Genomic DNA, 17,261 nt, shown 5'->3' with positions numbered 1-17,261 from the left:
CGAATTGTTTAGTGTACTTAATTTTGCGGATGTGCAAGAACCCAAGACGTATGAAGAAGCTATAAATTGTGCTGACGCAGACAAGTGGATCGAAGCTATGGAAAAAGAGAAAGCGTCTCTTGGAGAAAACCAGACATGGACGGTTGTGTCGAGACCAGCAGAATGCTCGCCAGTAGACACAAAATGGGTGTTTAAAGTTAAAAAGGATGAAAATGGAAGCAAAATGTATAAAGCACGTTTAGTTGCGCGTGGTTTTAAACAGAAAGACTTTGTGTCTTCATCTGAAGTGTACTCACCAGTGGCACAACTAGCTACGTTTAGGATTTTCGTAGCTGTCAGTGTCAAACTAGGTATTCAACTTCATCAAATGGACGTATGCACAGCGTTTCTAAATGGATTAATAGATGAAGTTGTGTATGTAACTGTACCCCCAAACTTTAATGTAGGGCTAAATGAAGTTTGCAAATTAAATCGAGCCTTATATGGATTAAAGAAGTCTCCTAAATACTGGTACGATACTTTAAACAAAACATTAAATGGATATGGTTTTATTGCTAGCCAAAATGACTATTGTCTGTATATAAAATTTAGTGATTCGATTAAAACCTATTTCCTGGTATACGTAGACGATTTTTTAATAATGTCAACAGATAATAATGAATTAAATAACGTAAAAAGGTTCTTAAAAGAAAGCTTTAAAGTTAAAGACTTAGGTCTAGCTAAATGTTATCTTGGTATAAACTTAATACAAAAGGACTCGTGTACGATTCTCAATCAAACTGACTACTTAAAAGGTATTCTAGAAAACTTCGGTATGTCCGATTGTAAACCAATATCCACACCGATGGACCCAAACGCAAAACATGACAATCTAAAGTTAGAGCCGGCGTCGCAAAATACATCTATTGAGTTAAAGTGCCGAAAGGCTATAGGCGCCATAATGTATTGCATGTTAGCTACGAGGCCAGACTTAGCTAATTCTATTTCGATTTTGAGTCGATATCAGTCATGTGCGTCTGAAGAGTTGTGGGTAGCAGTAAAAAGAGTTCTCAGATATATAAAATCCACGTTGGATCTAGGTTTAGTTTTTGACAAAAGTGCCACCAGTACTAATATAATTGAGGGCTATGTCGATTCAGATTGGGCGGGAGATTTACAAGATCGAAAGTCCACTACTGGTTTCGTATTTAAACTTTTTAATTGTACGGTTTCATGGCTGTCCAAGAAACAGCAATGTGTTGCACTTTCGTCAACAGAAGCTGAATATATGGCTCTGAGCCATGCTTGTACTGAAGCTGCTTGGTTATCTAAGTTATTGCAAGATCTGTCGTTGTACAGTAGTGTTCCTGTCGTTGTTTTATACGAAGATAACCAAGGTGCTATAAAGATCGCAGAGAGTCTTGATTCAAAGCGCCTTAAGCATATTGATATAAGACACAACTATGTGCGCGATCAAGTAGCTAAAGGCTTGGTTAAACTAAAATATGTTGAAACAAGTGAACAGCTAGCTGACATTTTCACGAAGCCTCTAGCTAAAGTGCTATTTGAAAAGTTTTACTGTAAGTTAGGTTTAACTGTTGTTAAGTTGTGATTTGATTATAACCATGATAGATGGAGTATTTGATTTCCAAGAGAGTACTCATTAAGAGGGGGTGTTGGAACCTCTTTGAGGTAATGAATACTCTCTACGTAGCTTATGACATTAAGAAGAAATATGTATGTCACTTATATTGATTTGATCTTCTGTTTGTGAGAAAGTGGAGTTAGAAGTTCTAAATTAAATTACTCTTCGGAAGATCTGTGCCCCTTTTATTTCCCTTTTAATGAGCAAGTATTAAAAATAAAAAAACTTAAGTTGTTAATTGTTAACTAATACTTATATAATATGGAATTGGATTCTCTAATTCTTCGGTGAAAATTGTTTCACCGATTATTAGTTCCCAACCAAATTTTCGCATAATTTCTTTCGCTTGTACGAGGCTCATTAAATATCCAGTTCAAGCTTGAAAGGTCTCTACTGATGAAATCTTCGCTCCGCCCGGAACCAGCTCAGCTCCAAAACCCCGAGAGCTTTCAGCTCAAACTTCAAAGCCATTTCGAATGCCTAGGTAGCGACGTGGACGATTACAACGACGGGTTTGTGGAAGCTGTCCATACGATCGGATCTAACTCCTTCAAAACCCGCCGTACTAGAACCAATAAGCTCTCGCGCTCTGGCCTTAGGCTCATGGAGGTGAGGCGTGAGATGCTGCTACAGTCTTCTGGTGACGCTTAATTGTCGCTATCAGCAGTTCAATAGGCAGATCTCAAAATCTCTGAAGCGCGATGTACGCCGATTTAATACTAATAAATAGCATTGAAGAGGCTATTGAGCGTATCAGAGGCTCTAAGGTGTTTACCAGGGATCTGTCTGTAAGTCAAAGCCGGTTAATGAAGTTGAAGACCGACGACGGCAGAATCATTTCATCCAAACCTGAGCTGTTGGGGGGGAAAACGAGAGGTTTTATGGATAGCGAATTAGCGACACGACAACCCAAACACCCGTCGAAAATCTAGCTAAAGACCCGAGGGCTAGATTAACCCGACGCTATCACGAAGACATCCCAGACGTCAGCCTGTACGAGATTAGTATGGCCCTCAAATAGCTTAAGAATGACAAAGCCCCGGGTGACGATGAAATTACAGCCGAACTCTTGAAGGCGGGTGGTAAACCAGTCCTTAAGGACCTTAAGACGCCGTTTAGTTCCGTCCTCCACCAAGGGGGAACACCGAAAGCATGGAACAGAAGACAGTGGTGGTGCTCATCTTCAAAAAAGGTGATAACACCTTGCCGAAGAATTATAGACCCAACTCACTTCTGAGCCATGTTTACAAGCTGTTTTTCAGGGTCATCACAAATCGTCTCGCAAGCAGGTTTGACGATTTCCAGCCTCCCCGAACAAGCCGGCTTCCGAAAACCTATAGTACCGTAGACCACATGTACGTTGCGGCAGGTTATACAGAAGACCGAAGGGTATAACTTCCCCCTTTGCCTTGCATTTGTGGACTACGAGAAAGCCTTCGATTCGATCGAGACTTGGGCTGTGATGCAGGCTCTCCAGCGGTGCAGTTGACTACCGGTATATCGGAGTGTTGAAGTGTCTAGTGTCTGTACAAAAACGCCACTATGTCCGTCCGATTACATGACCAGAGCACGAAGCCTATTCCTATGCAGCGGGGAGTCAGTCAAGGAGATGTGATCGCTCCGAAACTGTTCACCGTTGCATTGAAGGAAGCTTTCAAGGTTCCGGACTGGAAAGGACGAGGCATCAACATTAATGGCGGTTACTTCACTCGCCTTCGATTCGCCGACGATATTGTAGTCATGGCTGAGACCATGGAGGACCGCAGTGCTATGCTCGCAGACCTCAGCAGTTTCCGACCGAGTTGGCCTAAAAATGAACATGGGCAAGACGAAAGTCATGTCTAACTAATGTCCATGTTGTCCCAACTCCCGCAATAGTCGGGGGTTCTGCGCTCTAAGTTGTTGACGACTATGAATACCTGGGACAAACGGTCCAGTTAGGTAGGACCAACTTCGAGAAAGCTTACACTACAAATAAGCAAAGCAAACTTGTGCGCGGTAAATTTGAAATTTGAAAGTAGATTAAGAGGTAAGTAACTTCAAAAGCCATAAGTCTGAAGACAAGTTATTAAAAGTGCTTTCTTGTTTGAAATTAAAGTCGACTATTACTATTTTAAGCACAATTCAAAATACCGAAAAACCCGGTTTTGTAGATATTTAATACCGGTATTAAAAGAGGGGAAAAAATGACCGGTATCCCGGTTTTTCGGTAATACCGAATACCGGTATCCATGCCCTACCCTAGAGCGACCGCCGAGCGTAGGTACGAAAAGTGAAGTACATGAGATTGACTTCTGTACCTATTTGTTTTGTGCTACAGTTCAGTCTACTCGTGACCACGGCGACTGTAATGTGGTCGAAACGTCGAGACAAATATTACGTATGAGTTTAGCGTGATAAGTCCCGGTGGTATTTTACTATGAGTGAAAATCACGAAAGTTTAAAACACAATATCACTGTCGCTTCTCGTGTCTGAAAGTACACAATGTGGCCTCACGTAACTGAAGTGAAACGCATTGTTTAATCGCAAAGGAATAAAAAATAACAATTTTTTTAATTTAATCGGAGCAACTTACGCAAAACGAATATAGACAGAAAAAAACTTATTAAATAGATTAAATTTTTTTAGCGTACCTACAATATATTAAAATATTTGTCATATCCCCATAACTCACATCGCATAACTTCGTACCATATTCATGTCATATCGTATAACCGTTAAGAGAGGTAGCTTCGGGGCTACTACGAAATTCTTAAATCGAAGTTCACATCGTACCGTCCTTCTTACTCTCGCATCAAATAATTAAGCGTCAGCGGGACGGCAAGATACGAAGTTCTAACTTTGCAATTCATAGTATAGGTTGGTTGGTTGGAGTGGCTGGCTTTGTTGTAAAGGTAGCCTGGAAGAGATCGCAGCGATAAGCCCGCCTATTGTTTATCTTGGAAAATCTCTATACACCTATGTTTTCTGTACTGCTTATTTATTGGTGTGCAATAAAGAGTTATTGTATTGTACATATATTGTCTGTACCTGCGAAGCCTCCTGGTAGGCGATCCGTCGCGGCGTCTCCCCGAGCGGCACGGTCCTGATGTGCAGCTTCTGTATCTCGTCTATGGTGCCGATGGTGACCGTGCTGTCCGTCGCTAGCGCCAGACTGGTCACACACACTTTATATCACACGCGACATAGGGTCAATCACCTTTTTAGTGTTGCTATTCTGCCCCGTAACTCAGGAGACATCAGTGATTCAGTGGTTCTTAGAATTTTTTGCAATGTATGTAGGATCGTGTGAAGGAAAACAAACTTTTCGAATTAAAGTAAGAAAAAGTTCATTAAAAATTAAACTACTGAATACGTATTTAAAAGCAAAGAACAGAAAACACCACTAGCGCATAGGCTCACCCGATCGTAACTCCCACTCTCCCGCTTGTCCCATTCACTCCACAATAAGTCTTCAGTCATTCGGTCGCTCGTTTACATCAAATCATTCAAACAGTAACCACCTTCATTCCCACATGTATACAGATCAATTCACGAGAGCTGGCACGAATGGATTGAACGAAAGTTATGTCACTTAGACAGTTTTGAAGGAAAATGACAGATGCATGACACTTTCATATTTGTGTGAAGTGTATTCATATAGAAAACACAAAGATACTTCCATTCACTCATTCAATCAATTTGTGCCAGCTCTTGTAAATGACCTGTACTAATAGCATGCTTAAGAGATGAGGCATGAAGGAATTGCCTTTATACTGCCACAACTCATAACTTTTAGTCGATTTGTACCCCATAAATCATACTTTTAATAAGTGACCCAGGAGACGTTACCATGGCAACAAGCTACATAAAGTTGATTGACCCTTACAAGGGTTTAAACAAGTATAAAACAATTAGAAAACTTTAATATTATATTTTCGAACTGGGAATATTGAAATAAAAATACAACTTTGCTCATCTACGTAGTACTGGATTGACCTCTTAACTATTATTGTCAATACGGTATTTGACTATTTTGTATGTTTTATAAATGAAAACTACACAATGCATGTTATCAAATAGAGAAACAATTTTTAAGCTACCTTTATAAATAACAAAGTTATAAAGGTTTGAAATTCAAGATTAGACAGAGACAGACATACTGGCATGTGACGTCACACGCTAGTAGCGCCATACTTGCTGCATAGAGAAATGCGTTTGAGAAAGACATGAAATTCAAAAAATCACTATAAATCCAATTTTCAACCGATTTAAGTTTTCTCTTCGCTAAACACTGTCTGTACATCTATATTTTCGTAATAATATTAAGATATAGCAAATTCAGGAGTTGTCAAATACCGTATTAGACCACCAGAAGGGGATCATAATTTCCTTGCAAGATTTGAAGCTAAGAAACAAATATGAGGTGAAGCTAAATAAAACTTTGTAAGAATATCTTGCTGAGTTCGCACACGAATTCTTTTCAACAGAGATTTTTCCGAACCGGCGGTACATACTTCGACATTCCTAAATACATATAACCTAAATGAAATAACTTAAAGCTTCTTCGACTAACCTGTCGGGGTAAGCGGCCGCGTTCAAAGAGCACATGTGCGTGACTTCTTTCAGGTTCACGTTGGAGAACACCAGCTTGTGATTGGACGAGAAGATCACGGTCGGCCGGTCCGAGCACGCGAATATGTTCGTAGTCGACAACGACCTGTGGAAAACATATCTCTGAGAAGCGATCAAACGTTTCGGTTTCACCACTACATTTAATTTTTTAACACAGTAACACTCGTACAGTCAAAACTGTTTAATAGCGACACCAGTCAGAACGACATATCGGACGTGAGAACCAATAAAATTCCCAACACGACACGATCTTATACCAAAATAACACTCCGCGTCAAGAAATGTGACAAAACAAAACGTTTAGTGTTTTTCGAATGTAACTCACCTGAAACTTCTGAGCACAGTGGGCTGGGTGCCAAGCGTAACCTTCTTCCGGTTGGTAAGGACCCCAGTCTCGGGGTCCACTGTGAAGTAGAACATGGATCCATCCCCCAGGGCGCACAGTAAATAACACACCCCTTCCAGGGTACAGATGAGAAGGGAACGGGGGATTATCTCTGGGGACAAATTAGGGCGATGAAGAAGTTTTACTTATGTCATGTATAAATAATACCGAGTGTGGCCTATACTTTATTTTTTTTATTGTTTCTAAGGGCCTACGCTAGCTTACGCGGACGCCCGCCGCGTGCGCACGCTCGCGGGTGCCGCTCCGGACAACCGCCGCGGGCCAGCGAGTCCGCGACGGGCGCCCGCGGCGGCTGCACGCTTAACTTAGCGCTACCAGTATACTGAATTCAAGAAACAAGTCCGCGAGCGTGTACCCGCCGCGTGCGCACGGAGCGGACACCCGCCGCCCGCCGCGCGGATTAACGTCCGTCGCACGCGCCCGCGCCAGTTAGCGGTGTCTATACAATTTCTTTGAGGCGGATGTCCGTTGCGGGTAATCCGCGTAAGCTAGCGTAGGCCCTTATTTCTTTGCACTTTGAATTTTATACGAAGAAGCAATGTAAAGCAAAGTGTTGTTTCTAAAGTGACAGACGTCGTCAATGGGGTTCGAGGATGGCGTACATTGATAACATTATTTCATTTGTATGAAAAAGGGAAAATCTAAAAACTCAATTATTTTTAAAAGTTGCTGAACTAATGTCGTTCAGTTTGACTAGTACGATCCATATCTTAATTATTTTCTCGTGATATAGGCCACACTCGTATAATAATTGACCATTAAGGGCCCCATATACGGTACGATTTGACTGTACGATCGATCGATCTGATGAAAATCGTAACGATGGTTCGTAAAGAGCCATACACTGGCGATTCATCGTTACGATATTCATGATTGCATGGTATTTTGTTGCGATCTCCGACATCGTCTTCGATGAAGTCAAATCTTGATATACACTATCGATTCGTCGTTTCGATCGGTCTGAAGCGACGGACGTACATTCGTACCGTGTAGGGGGCCCTTTACATCGCGAAAAAAAACACCATTATTGAAATTTCCGTTACAATGAACGATATTACAAGTAGAATCGTTGTCTCAGAACATCAAGCATTCGCCGTTTTTAAATTTGTTAAACTGAACAGCGAACCCAAGGATAGAGCCAAACATTGCTACGAATATTTGGGTCAATCAACTTTTTAGTGTTGTTATTCAGTCCCTGTAACCCAGGAGACATCAGTGATACGTGATGAAGGAATTGCCTTCAAACTGTCACAAATCCTAACTTTTAGTGAATTTGTACCTAATAAAATCATACGTTTAAGAAGTGACCCAGGAGACGTTACCATACAACCAGATACACTAAAAAGTTGATTGACCTATTTACACCATCATTCTAGGGAATGCTCTAGTAAATGCACGTCAAACTCTACAAAAACCTGTATCAACAAATACCTCCGGAAAGTTTCTCAGTGTGCAACGGCCTCAGGTCTGGTAGCCGGAGCACCCTCACAGAGATGTCGGTCCATAGTCCCACGCCCAGGAGCGCCTCGTCCCCGCCGGGGCCCAGGTCCAAGCACGCCACCTCTTCGTCCATACAGACCTCGCTGTAACAAATACATTACTAAATACAATGACAATGTATTTGTTGCTGGCAACACAAGAGTTTGTTAGCGTTAATGTTGGCAGAACTTTTTTCTCTGATACTTCCGGTCGCCCATCGGCCATAACATGTTTTTCTACGTCTAATAAGACAATTCAGTTCTATATTTTGCTCCTGTCTAACTGTGTAAAGTGTTGGTGTTTAGCATAATAAATCTTCTAATACAGTGCAAAGACTTTTTCTTGGGAAGAAACAAAACCACAATTTACAGTCCAAGCTCCCAACATTGGTCCATTCTCACCGTCAAGACAGACAGAAGATTTTGCGAGTACAAGACCCAGCCCAACACAGCGATTGTCTCAGAATCTGCAAGCAAGAAGTGCAATCCATACAGTACCGCCGATACCTACTGCGAATACTGCGATAAATGCATCTCAGGTTTGAGCCGAAAAACGTGAATGAGCAACGAAAACAACGATTTAATTAATTCTTGTCCTACTTTCATCTCATCATATAAGTTGCTGCGAAAATAAAATTCAGCATCATTATCAAGAAAGAAAACCATTAAAACCAAGATATTTTAAGCATACGTTCCAGTTTGAAGACAGAAAAAGAAGCTTTTTCGATAGGTTCATCAATCAAGCGCGCGGGCAGTTGCGAAGGTTGGCAGCACTGACGGCGTCCCGTCCCTACTCGAACCGAACGAGCGAAGACGCGTGAGTGAACAACAGAGGAATTCGCCATTTTGTGTCGCCCCGCGTGTTTAGTTTGCAGTTTATTTCTAAAATTTTATTGTATTAGCGCTTATTGTGATATAATTACTGGAATAAGTACAGTACATACAATACGATGGAGGCCAAAGAAATGATCGCCAAACGAGGTTATATAAAAGGTACAATAACTAGGTTATTTTCTTTCGTGTCCTCCGAATCTAATATGGAAAATTGCCATCCCGAGACCCTAATTGCGAAACGGGAAAGACTATGCGACGCATTTAAGGAGTATGAGGTGTATAATAAACAAATCATATCATTGGATTCGGAGGACAAAGAAGATTATGCGGAGGTTGAAAATAAATATTTTGATTGTTTAGCAATATTCAACGAACGTATTAAAACTAGTAGTTCTGTAGCTGAACAGAGTGCCTTGGAGTCAGGTTGCAGTAGTAAACCTAGAGCTAAATTACCTAGCATAAACATACCGACCTTTTCCGGCAAATATTCGGATTATGTAGCCTTCATACAAATATTTACTTCGGTAATTCACAACGACAAGTCGCTTGATAATGTACAAAGGTTGTATTACCTTCGATCTTTTCTCAAAGACGAGCCGTATGATTTGGTAAAAAATCTCCCACTTGTCAGTGAGAGCTATCCTCAGGCAAGGCAGTTGTTAGATGAAAGATTTTTTAACAAATATAAAATCGTTTCTGAGTACGTAAACACTCTTTTAGATTTAAATAAATTGCCTAAGTATCCCAACGCTAACGACATACGGAATTTCGTTTCAGTAGTGCGGCAAACATTAGCTGCACTTAAAAATTTGCATGCGGCAGTGGAGGCGTGGGATCCTGTGCTGCTGGGAATTTTAACGCGTAAGATCGACGCGTACAGCTCGCGTTCATTCCAATTAGAGCGCGATCAAAAGCAGGAGCCGACGATTGAAGAATTTTTGGCGTACATGGACAAGCGTGCTCTTGCATTGGAAAACACGGATACCCATCCTGACAATGCAGGGCCGGGGAGAGGCCAGCCTTCTTCAGTGCAGTCTGTCAAGAGTAAGGTAGCGTTAGCAGCTGCAGCCAAGACCTCCATGGAATGTGTACACTGTAAGTGTTTTGATCACAAATTATATTCTTGCCCAAAATTCAAATTGTTACCTTCAAAGGAAAGAGTTTCCTTTGCGAAGAAATTTAACTTGTGTACTACATGTTTAAATCCTCATGTGGGTAAATGTAGATTCCACTTTCGGTGTGGAATATGCAAAAAACCTCATCACACCCTTCTGCACCAAGATGAAGAAAGCGAAAGCAACCCAGTTGTGCTCCTGTCGGGGGCCTCCGCAAGCAATGTTTTAATTCCAACAGCGAGAGTAAAATTATATACTCAAAGTGGTAGGGAGGTGCATGTCAAGTGTATTTTAGATTCGGGCTCACAAGTGTCACTGATCACCACAAAAGCTATTGAGGTCTTAGGGCTTACCCCTGAGCGATCTGATATTAACCTCATTGGTGTGACGCAGAACAAGAGCAAGATTAGCTATTGCATTCCCCTACAAGTGCATTCTTTGACATCCCAATATAAAGTCTTAGTAAACTGTCATGTGGTGGAAAAATTACATGTCAATTACCACAAATGCCAATCAGCATGGATGGAATAAATATTCCCGCTGGTGTCACATTAGCTGATACAACATTTAACCAACCTTCAGAAATAAATATGCTGATTGGGGCTGACGTCTTTTTCCAGGTCCTCCTACCGCTTGAAGAAGCACACAACCTGTGCAATGACCGAGAAAAGCAGCCTCAGCCTTCAACTCCGTGCATCCTTAACACCAAGTTTGGCCACGTCGTCGCAGGCGCGTTAGTTTCAGACATCATAAAAAATCAGGTTGTATCACTTTTTTGTGCTAAATGTGAATCAGATGTTAGTGACAGTATCAAACGACTATGGGATGTTGAGCGAGTCCCCGAACTGCTGATAGAAAAGGACTCAGAGCAAGAGTTAGCCGAAACAATTTTTGCTAATTCTGTAAAATTAGAAAATAATAAATTTCAAGTCGATTTGCCAATCAAGGTCGAGACAAATAAAATTAATGAAACTTTGGGTAGTTCATTTGACTTAGCTTTGCACAGGTTTCTCAGCCTCGAAAAACGATTGCAAAAGAACGTAAACTTACTTACTGATTATCAGAACTTCATTCATGAATATGTTGAGCTTGGACATGGTCACTATGTAGACATAAATTCATATAATTTCAATGAGGACCCGCTATATTTTTTACCGCATCATCCCGTTATAAACGAGCATAGTAAAAGCACGCCTACTAGGGTGGTATATGATGCGTCAATGAGAACTAGTAAAAAAGTTTCATTAAATGATATTTTATTAAATGGGCCTCCAGTTCAAAAGGAATTATTTGATATTGTGCTATTATTCAGAATAGGAGAGTTTTCTTTGAGTTCTGATATAAAGAAAATGTTTCGCAATGTATTAGTAAACCCACAGCAAACATCACTCCAAAACATTTTATGGCGTGACAATCCCAGTCAAACTATAAAATGTATTCGTCTTGATACTGTCACATACGGTATGAAGTCTTCAAGCTACTTGGCCACACGCTGCTTATTGGAACTTGCACAAAGGTATGGGAATGAATTGCCACTTGCATCCTATATCATTCAGAATTGTACATATGTGGATGATATTTTATATTCATGTTCTGATATGCACAACTTGCTTGAAGCTAAACGACAACTGTGTGAATTGTTAGACTATGGAAGCTTTAAATTACATAAGTGGGCATCTAATACTCCAGCTATCTTATCTGATATACCTGAAGCTGAACAACAATTCAGTGAGCGAGACTTTCAAAAAGATAATTTTAGTATGAAAGCTTTAGGTATAACACTTAATGTAAAACAAGACTGCTTCACCATTAACAGCCCAGAGGCGTTTGATCAGAATGTACTAACAAAACGGGCTATTCTTAGCTATATATCAAAATTTTATGATCCCATGGGATTTGTCAGTCCAATCGTTATAAGAGCTAAAAGCATCATACAAAAAGTCTGGTCCAGCAATGTTGGGTGGGATGAGCGCATACCGAATGAGCTTGCTGATGAGTGGTTGGAATTTGCTAACAGTTTGGCCATTATGCACCCTATTAGTATAAGGCGACACATTCCTACCAACAGTGTGAAAGCAGTACAGCTGATCGGATTTGCTGATGCATCCAGTACTACAGGATATGGGTGCTGCATATACTTACGCGTGGTTGATGAGGCAGGTATGGCTGAATTACACCTACTCTGTTCTAAGTCGCGAGTAAACCCACGTGCGAAGCCATTAACAATACCGAGGTTAGAACTGAATGCTGCCTTGCTTTTATCAATTTTAATGGAAAGAGTATATGACACATTATCCAAAGGTGTACACATTGATAATGTGTACTTATTCACTGACTCCAAAATAGCTTTAGCATGGATAAGTTCGGAAACTACTAGGCTACAGGCTTATGTTTCTAACAGAGTTGGTGTAATTCAACAAAAAACAAACAGGTGGACCTGGCTGTATGTACCCTCTGCAGACAACCCTGCAGACCTAATCAGCAGAGGTATTAGTCCACAGGAGCTTCCAAATAGCGCCCTCTGGTGGAACGGGCCGAAGTTTTTGCAAGGTGATTATATGTTTGATAGAGAAGGGTTAGACTTACCTACTAACTTACCTGAAATGAAGGCTGAGCAATATAAGCAGTCGCAGGTGGTACTTACAGCAATTGCAGGCAATGACTTCTTTCAAATATTAAATAGGTATTCTAATATAGAAAAGATGACACGTGTGTTAGCCTATATTCTTAGATTTTGTCACAATTTAAAAAATATAAATAAGGTAAAAGATGAGATACTAAGTCCTGATGAGTTGCAAAATGCATTGCATTTGATCATAAAAAATGAACAATCTATTCATTTCAGTGCTGAGATAGAATCACTGCAAAAGGGCAATGTCATACGAGGGTCCATGAAACCACTTCATCCATTTTTAGATAAGGACGGATTACTAAGAGTAGGCGGGCGACTCGATAACTCAGATATACCGCTGTCACAGAAACATCCTATAATATTACCAAAAAATTCACGAGTAACTACTCTAATTATAGAAAATGAACACATTAGGCTGTTACATGCTGGACCAAAGTCGCTCTTATCTAATTTAAATCAAAAATACTGGTTGACAAACGGTATTCGACAAGTCAAGAAAGTGACTCATAAATGTTTGGTTTGTTTTAGGCTCAAAGCTAGTGCAGCCAAACAGCTGATGGGATCCTTGCCTCAGCACCGCGTGACGTCAGCTAGGCCTTTTCAAAAGGTAGCCATAGACTTCGCTGGGCCAGTCCGCGTCAAGAATTCCCGAGTGCGAAAAGCATTAGAAAGCAAAGGATACGTATGTGTTTATGTTTGTTTTGTTACGAAGGCAGTTCATTTGGAGCTGACTTCAGATATCACAACGGATGCGTTTCTTGCATCATTTAAACGGTTTGTTAGTAGACGTGGATTGCCCAGCGACGTATTTTGCGATAATGGCGGATGTTTTCGAGGGGCAAGGAATCAGCTAGTTGAGCTATACGAGCTTAATAACTCTGCTATTCACCAGACGCTTGTGCAAGTATATGCTGCCAAACAAGGTATTAAATTCCATTTCACACCAAGTTACTCTCCTGTATTTGCGGGTCTTGCAGAGGCGGCTGTGAAAAGTATGAAATACCATTTAAAAAGAATTGTTTTAAATGCCATACTTACTTATGAGCAGCTTAGTACAGCACTCTGTCAAATAGAGGCCGTACTAAATTCGCGCCCAATTTTGCCTTTGTCTGAAGACATAAATGACTACTGCTACCTCACTCCTGGGCACTTTTTAATAGGTACATCCTTAACTATGTATCCGGACAGAGATGTTTCAGACAGTAGAGTCAATAGGTTAAATTACTGGCAACAATGTACTCAGTTACAGCAGCGATTTTGGAAGGCTTGGTATAAGTACTACTTAAATACACTGCAAAATAGGTCTAAATGGTGTGATTCTGTACCTAACGTTACTGTAGGTAAACTGGTGCTTATGAAGGAGCCTAATGCTCCACCGTTGGTGTGGCCCATGGCACGGGTTGTGCAGGTATTTCCCGGCAAGGATAATAAGGTCAGGGCCTTTCAGCTAAAAACAGCTGATGGTAAATTGTATACTAGGTCATTGCAAGGTATAAGTGTACTACCAGTTGAATAATAAATTCTGTTAATTTCTGTTATTTTACAAGAAGGTTATTGTAAGATTAAGTTTATTTAAATAATTATCACAATTTTAATTTGTAACGGCATATTATTTGCTCAAATTAGGTGTGCTTATGTAATAGACATAAGGTGCACAATGGAGGTATTGTTTTCTTAATGTATACTTACATAGGGTGTTCTCCTAATCTTAATTGTTATTTTTTGCTATTTAGTTAACTGCTCTGTTATTTAAATCATAAGTAGCTATGATTATAACATAAGAATTTAAGTTTCTATTTGGTTAACTACTCTGTGATTTAACTTAGATCATAAAATAACGTTATATAAGTTACAATATAATGTTTCAAAATTATAAGTAAGTTCTATTCTTTCCTGGGCCGCAGCATGTTGCTGGCAACACAAGAGTTTGTTAGCGTTAATGTTGGCAGAACTTTTTTCTCTGATACTTCCGGTCGCCCATCGGCCATAACATGTTTTTCTACGTCTAATAAGACAATTCAGTTCTATATTTTGCTCTTGTCTAACTGTGTAAAGTGTTGGTGTTTAGCATAATAAATCTTCTAATACAGTGCAAAGACTTTTTCTTGGGAAGAAACAAAACCACAATTTACAGTCCACGCTCCCAACACTGATTTACTGATGAAATACAGTTTTGTTCCTTCAGACAATTATTCTAACAATTGTTTTAAATGAACTAAAATAATTTCCTTGCTCACCCGCGACCTTACGATAGCTAAGTTATTGCAAAAATATGCGTGTTCATGCAGTTCCTCCCCTCCACACTGTAAGAACACACACAAATCACACAAAACCCATCTATCAACACCACCACACTACACTGACGCGTTTCGAACTCAACCAGAGCTCATCTTCAGAGTGAACAAACCGTACACCATGCTACCAGTTGTTAGACTAACGAACCACAACCAACCACAATGGTAGCATGGTGTCGGTGTGTCACTCTGAAGATGAGCTCTGGTTGAGTTCGAAACGCGTCAGTGTATTTGGTGGTGGTGATAGATGGTTTGTTTGATTTGTGTGTGTTCTTACAGTGTGGAGGTGGAGGAACTGCATGAACACGCATATTTGCCATAAGCTTAGCTATCGTAGGTCGCGGGTGAGCAAGGAAATTATTTTAGTTCATTGATATGGACCTCCGCAAAGTAAACTCTGATTCAATAAATTGTTTTAAAATTGTTTATTAATGCCAAACACTCGCAGTCCATGATGCCATAAGTCATCTGTGCGCTGGCTGAAATATGCGCAACTGGAAGTCTATGGGAGGCCTATGTCCAACAGTAGACGTCCCATGGGGCCTCATTTTTCTGGTCACATTTTTTACGAACTGGCTAGATTTTTTTTTTTTATTCGATTATTTCTTGAAGTTCCTGTATTTCTACCAGATAACTAAAAAACTGTATCAGAATATCCGGCCACTTTTACAGAAATGAGACGGTTGATAATATGATGACGATTATGAAAGTCATTATGACAGGTCAACAGTGCCACTAGAATTCCGGGCTCTGGTCATCACTGGCCACTGGCCGACTCAGTGTACACTCCAGGGAAGTAGTTATTGCCTGTGGGACTACTACGAAATTCAAAAATCGAAGTTCGTATCGTTCCGTCCCTCTGACACTTATACTATTTAATACGAGACTGGGAGGGACGGACGATACAAACTTCGAGTAGGCCCTATGGTACTCACGCGAGCGTAGTAAGACTGGCCTGTCCCAGCGCCACGAGATAGAGCCGCGGTCCGGCGGCGCACACGCAGCGCGTGTTGCTGCACGCCACCACGGACACGCCGCGCGCGCCGCCCACGGCCCACGTGCAAGACAGCCCCAGCCCTCTTCGGTACGGCCTATCAGCGATATGCCCTCGTCGGTCACCTTAAAACAATAAACGCTGGATCTACTATTCTTTATTTTTAAGGGTCAATCAACTTTTTTGTGTTGTTATTCTGTCCCGTAACTCGACATTTGTAATACACTTTGTTACAAAAATGTTTGCAATTTATACTATTAGCACGCTTAGGAGAACACTGAAGGAATTGTCTTAAAACAGTCACAGTTCCTAACTTTAGTGGATTTGTACCCATAAAATCATACTTTTTAATAAGTAAAACACGAGACGATACCGTGACAAAAGTTCATTGACCATAATATTTTATCGGGTCTTAAGATTTTGACTTTGACTGTGAAAATATTTTCCAGCAAAACTAGTGAGTATTTTTATACTTTTGTAGGAATAATGATTCAGTTAATTGATCTAACCAGCCAGTGGTTTCTTATGGTTTTTTTATTTTATTTATTAATATTAGCACATAAACAACAATATATTTACAGTACGCCAAACTGTAAAACAGTTTTTGAATATATACTTAATTCATTGAGAAAATAGCAACTAACCTGTATAAGTTGATCGTGACACACATTACCAGTGAAGAAAGTCTGTCTGTCTGAAACGAAACCTTTGATTTCTGTCTCCTCCACTTCCTCACCGTTCAAAGTCAACACTCTGAAAGATAAAAGGGATTCATTATATTTTTTTAAGCCAATTCCAATTATTATAACAAAGAAAGAAAGAAAGAAAGAAAAAGAAAAATACATTTATTCACAACACAAGACAACAAAATTATTATGTACAAAAAAAACAACACAAAGGCGGCACAACACACATCAAAACAGTATTTCTTGCTTGTGTCTATTGTAAGAGATCGTTCTGAAGCGATAAGACCAGGGTTCTCTAATACTGCTTACTACTATGTGTTGGTGTTCAATAGAGTCATTATATTGTATGAGTGTATTTCTATGACTGAGGCACTGACCTCGTCTGACCCACGAAGGCGAGCACCAGCGTGTCATGGTGGGTCCCGCCGGGCGCCAGGGTCAGCGCCCACATGCCCTTGATGCCGGGCAGGTCGATGGACGCCTGCTCCTGGATGCCGATGCCGTTGCGGATGATCCGGAGGGAGCCCATCTTGAACGCGCCTGGACGAACACTCACATCAATTTTGGTAATGGCACAGATTCG

The 17,261-nt window shown here is 40.6% G+C and overlaps 2 protein-coding genes across 3 annotated transcripts in view; one reads left to right on the top strand and one right to left on the bottom strand.

The window, feature by feature from the left end:
- The window catches only part of LOC141433015 (DNA damage-binding protein 1-like), a 29,308-nt gene that overhangs the window by 11,103 nt on the left and 944 nt on the right, over window positions 1–17,261 (bottom strand). Inside the window, 8 exon segments of the mRNA XM_074094853.1 lie at window positions 4,656–4,779; window positions 6,181–6,324; window positions 6,565–6,736; window positions 8,077–8,228; window positions 15,934–16,057; window positions 16,060–16,117; window positions 16,637–16,745; window positions 17,056–17,218. Coding sequence (XP_073950954.1) covers window positions 4,656–4,779; window positions 6,181–6,324; window positions 6,565–6,736; window positions 8,077–8,228; window positions 15,934–16,057; window positions 16,060–16,117; window positions 16,637–16,745; window positions 17,056–17,218 — 1,046 coding nt within the window.
- On the top strand, window positions 8,275–14,764 carry LOC141432895 (uncharacterized). 2 transcript variants are annotated; one of them, XR_012451879.1, is made up of 3 exons: window positions 8,275–9,116; window positions 9,738–10,052; window positions 10,693–14,764. XR_012451879.1 is itself a non-coding variant. In XM_074094720.1 (3 exons), exons 1-3 carry the CDS (start codon window positions 9,074–9,076, stop codon window positions 10,707–10,709), a joined length of 378 nt encoding a protein of 125 aa, XP_073950821.1. In that variant the 5' UTR covers window positions 8,275–9,073; the 3' UTR covers window positions 10,710–14,764. The 2 variants fall into 2 exon arrangements, 1 of the variants encoding a protein (XP_073950821.1); XM_074094720.1 differs by having other exon boundaries at window positions 9,735–10,052.

The sequence above is a fragment of the Choristoneura fumiferana genome, chromosome 11 (assembly GCF_025370935.1).
Source record: "Choristoneura fumiferana chromosome 11, NRCan_CFum_1, whole genome shotgun sequence".
In the NCBI taxonomy this organism is placed as follows: domain Eukaryota; kingdom Metazoa; phylum Arthropoda; class Insecta; order Lepidoptera; family Tortricidae; genus Choristoneura; species Choristoneura fumiferana.
Note: the sequence above shows the minus strand (reverse complement) of the source record. Positions and strands in the feature narration are given on the sequence as shown.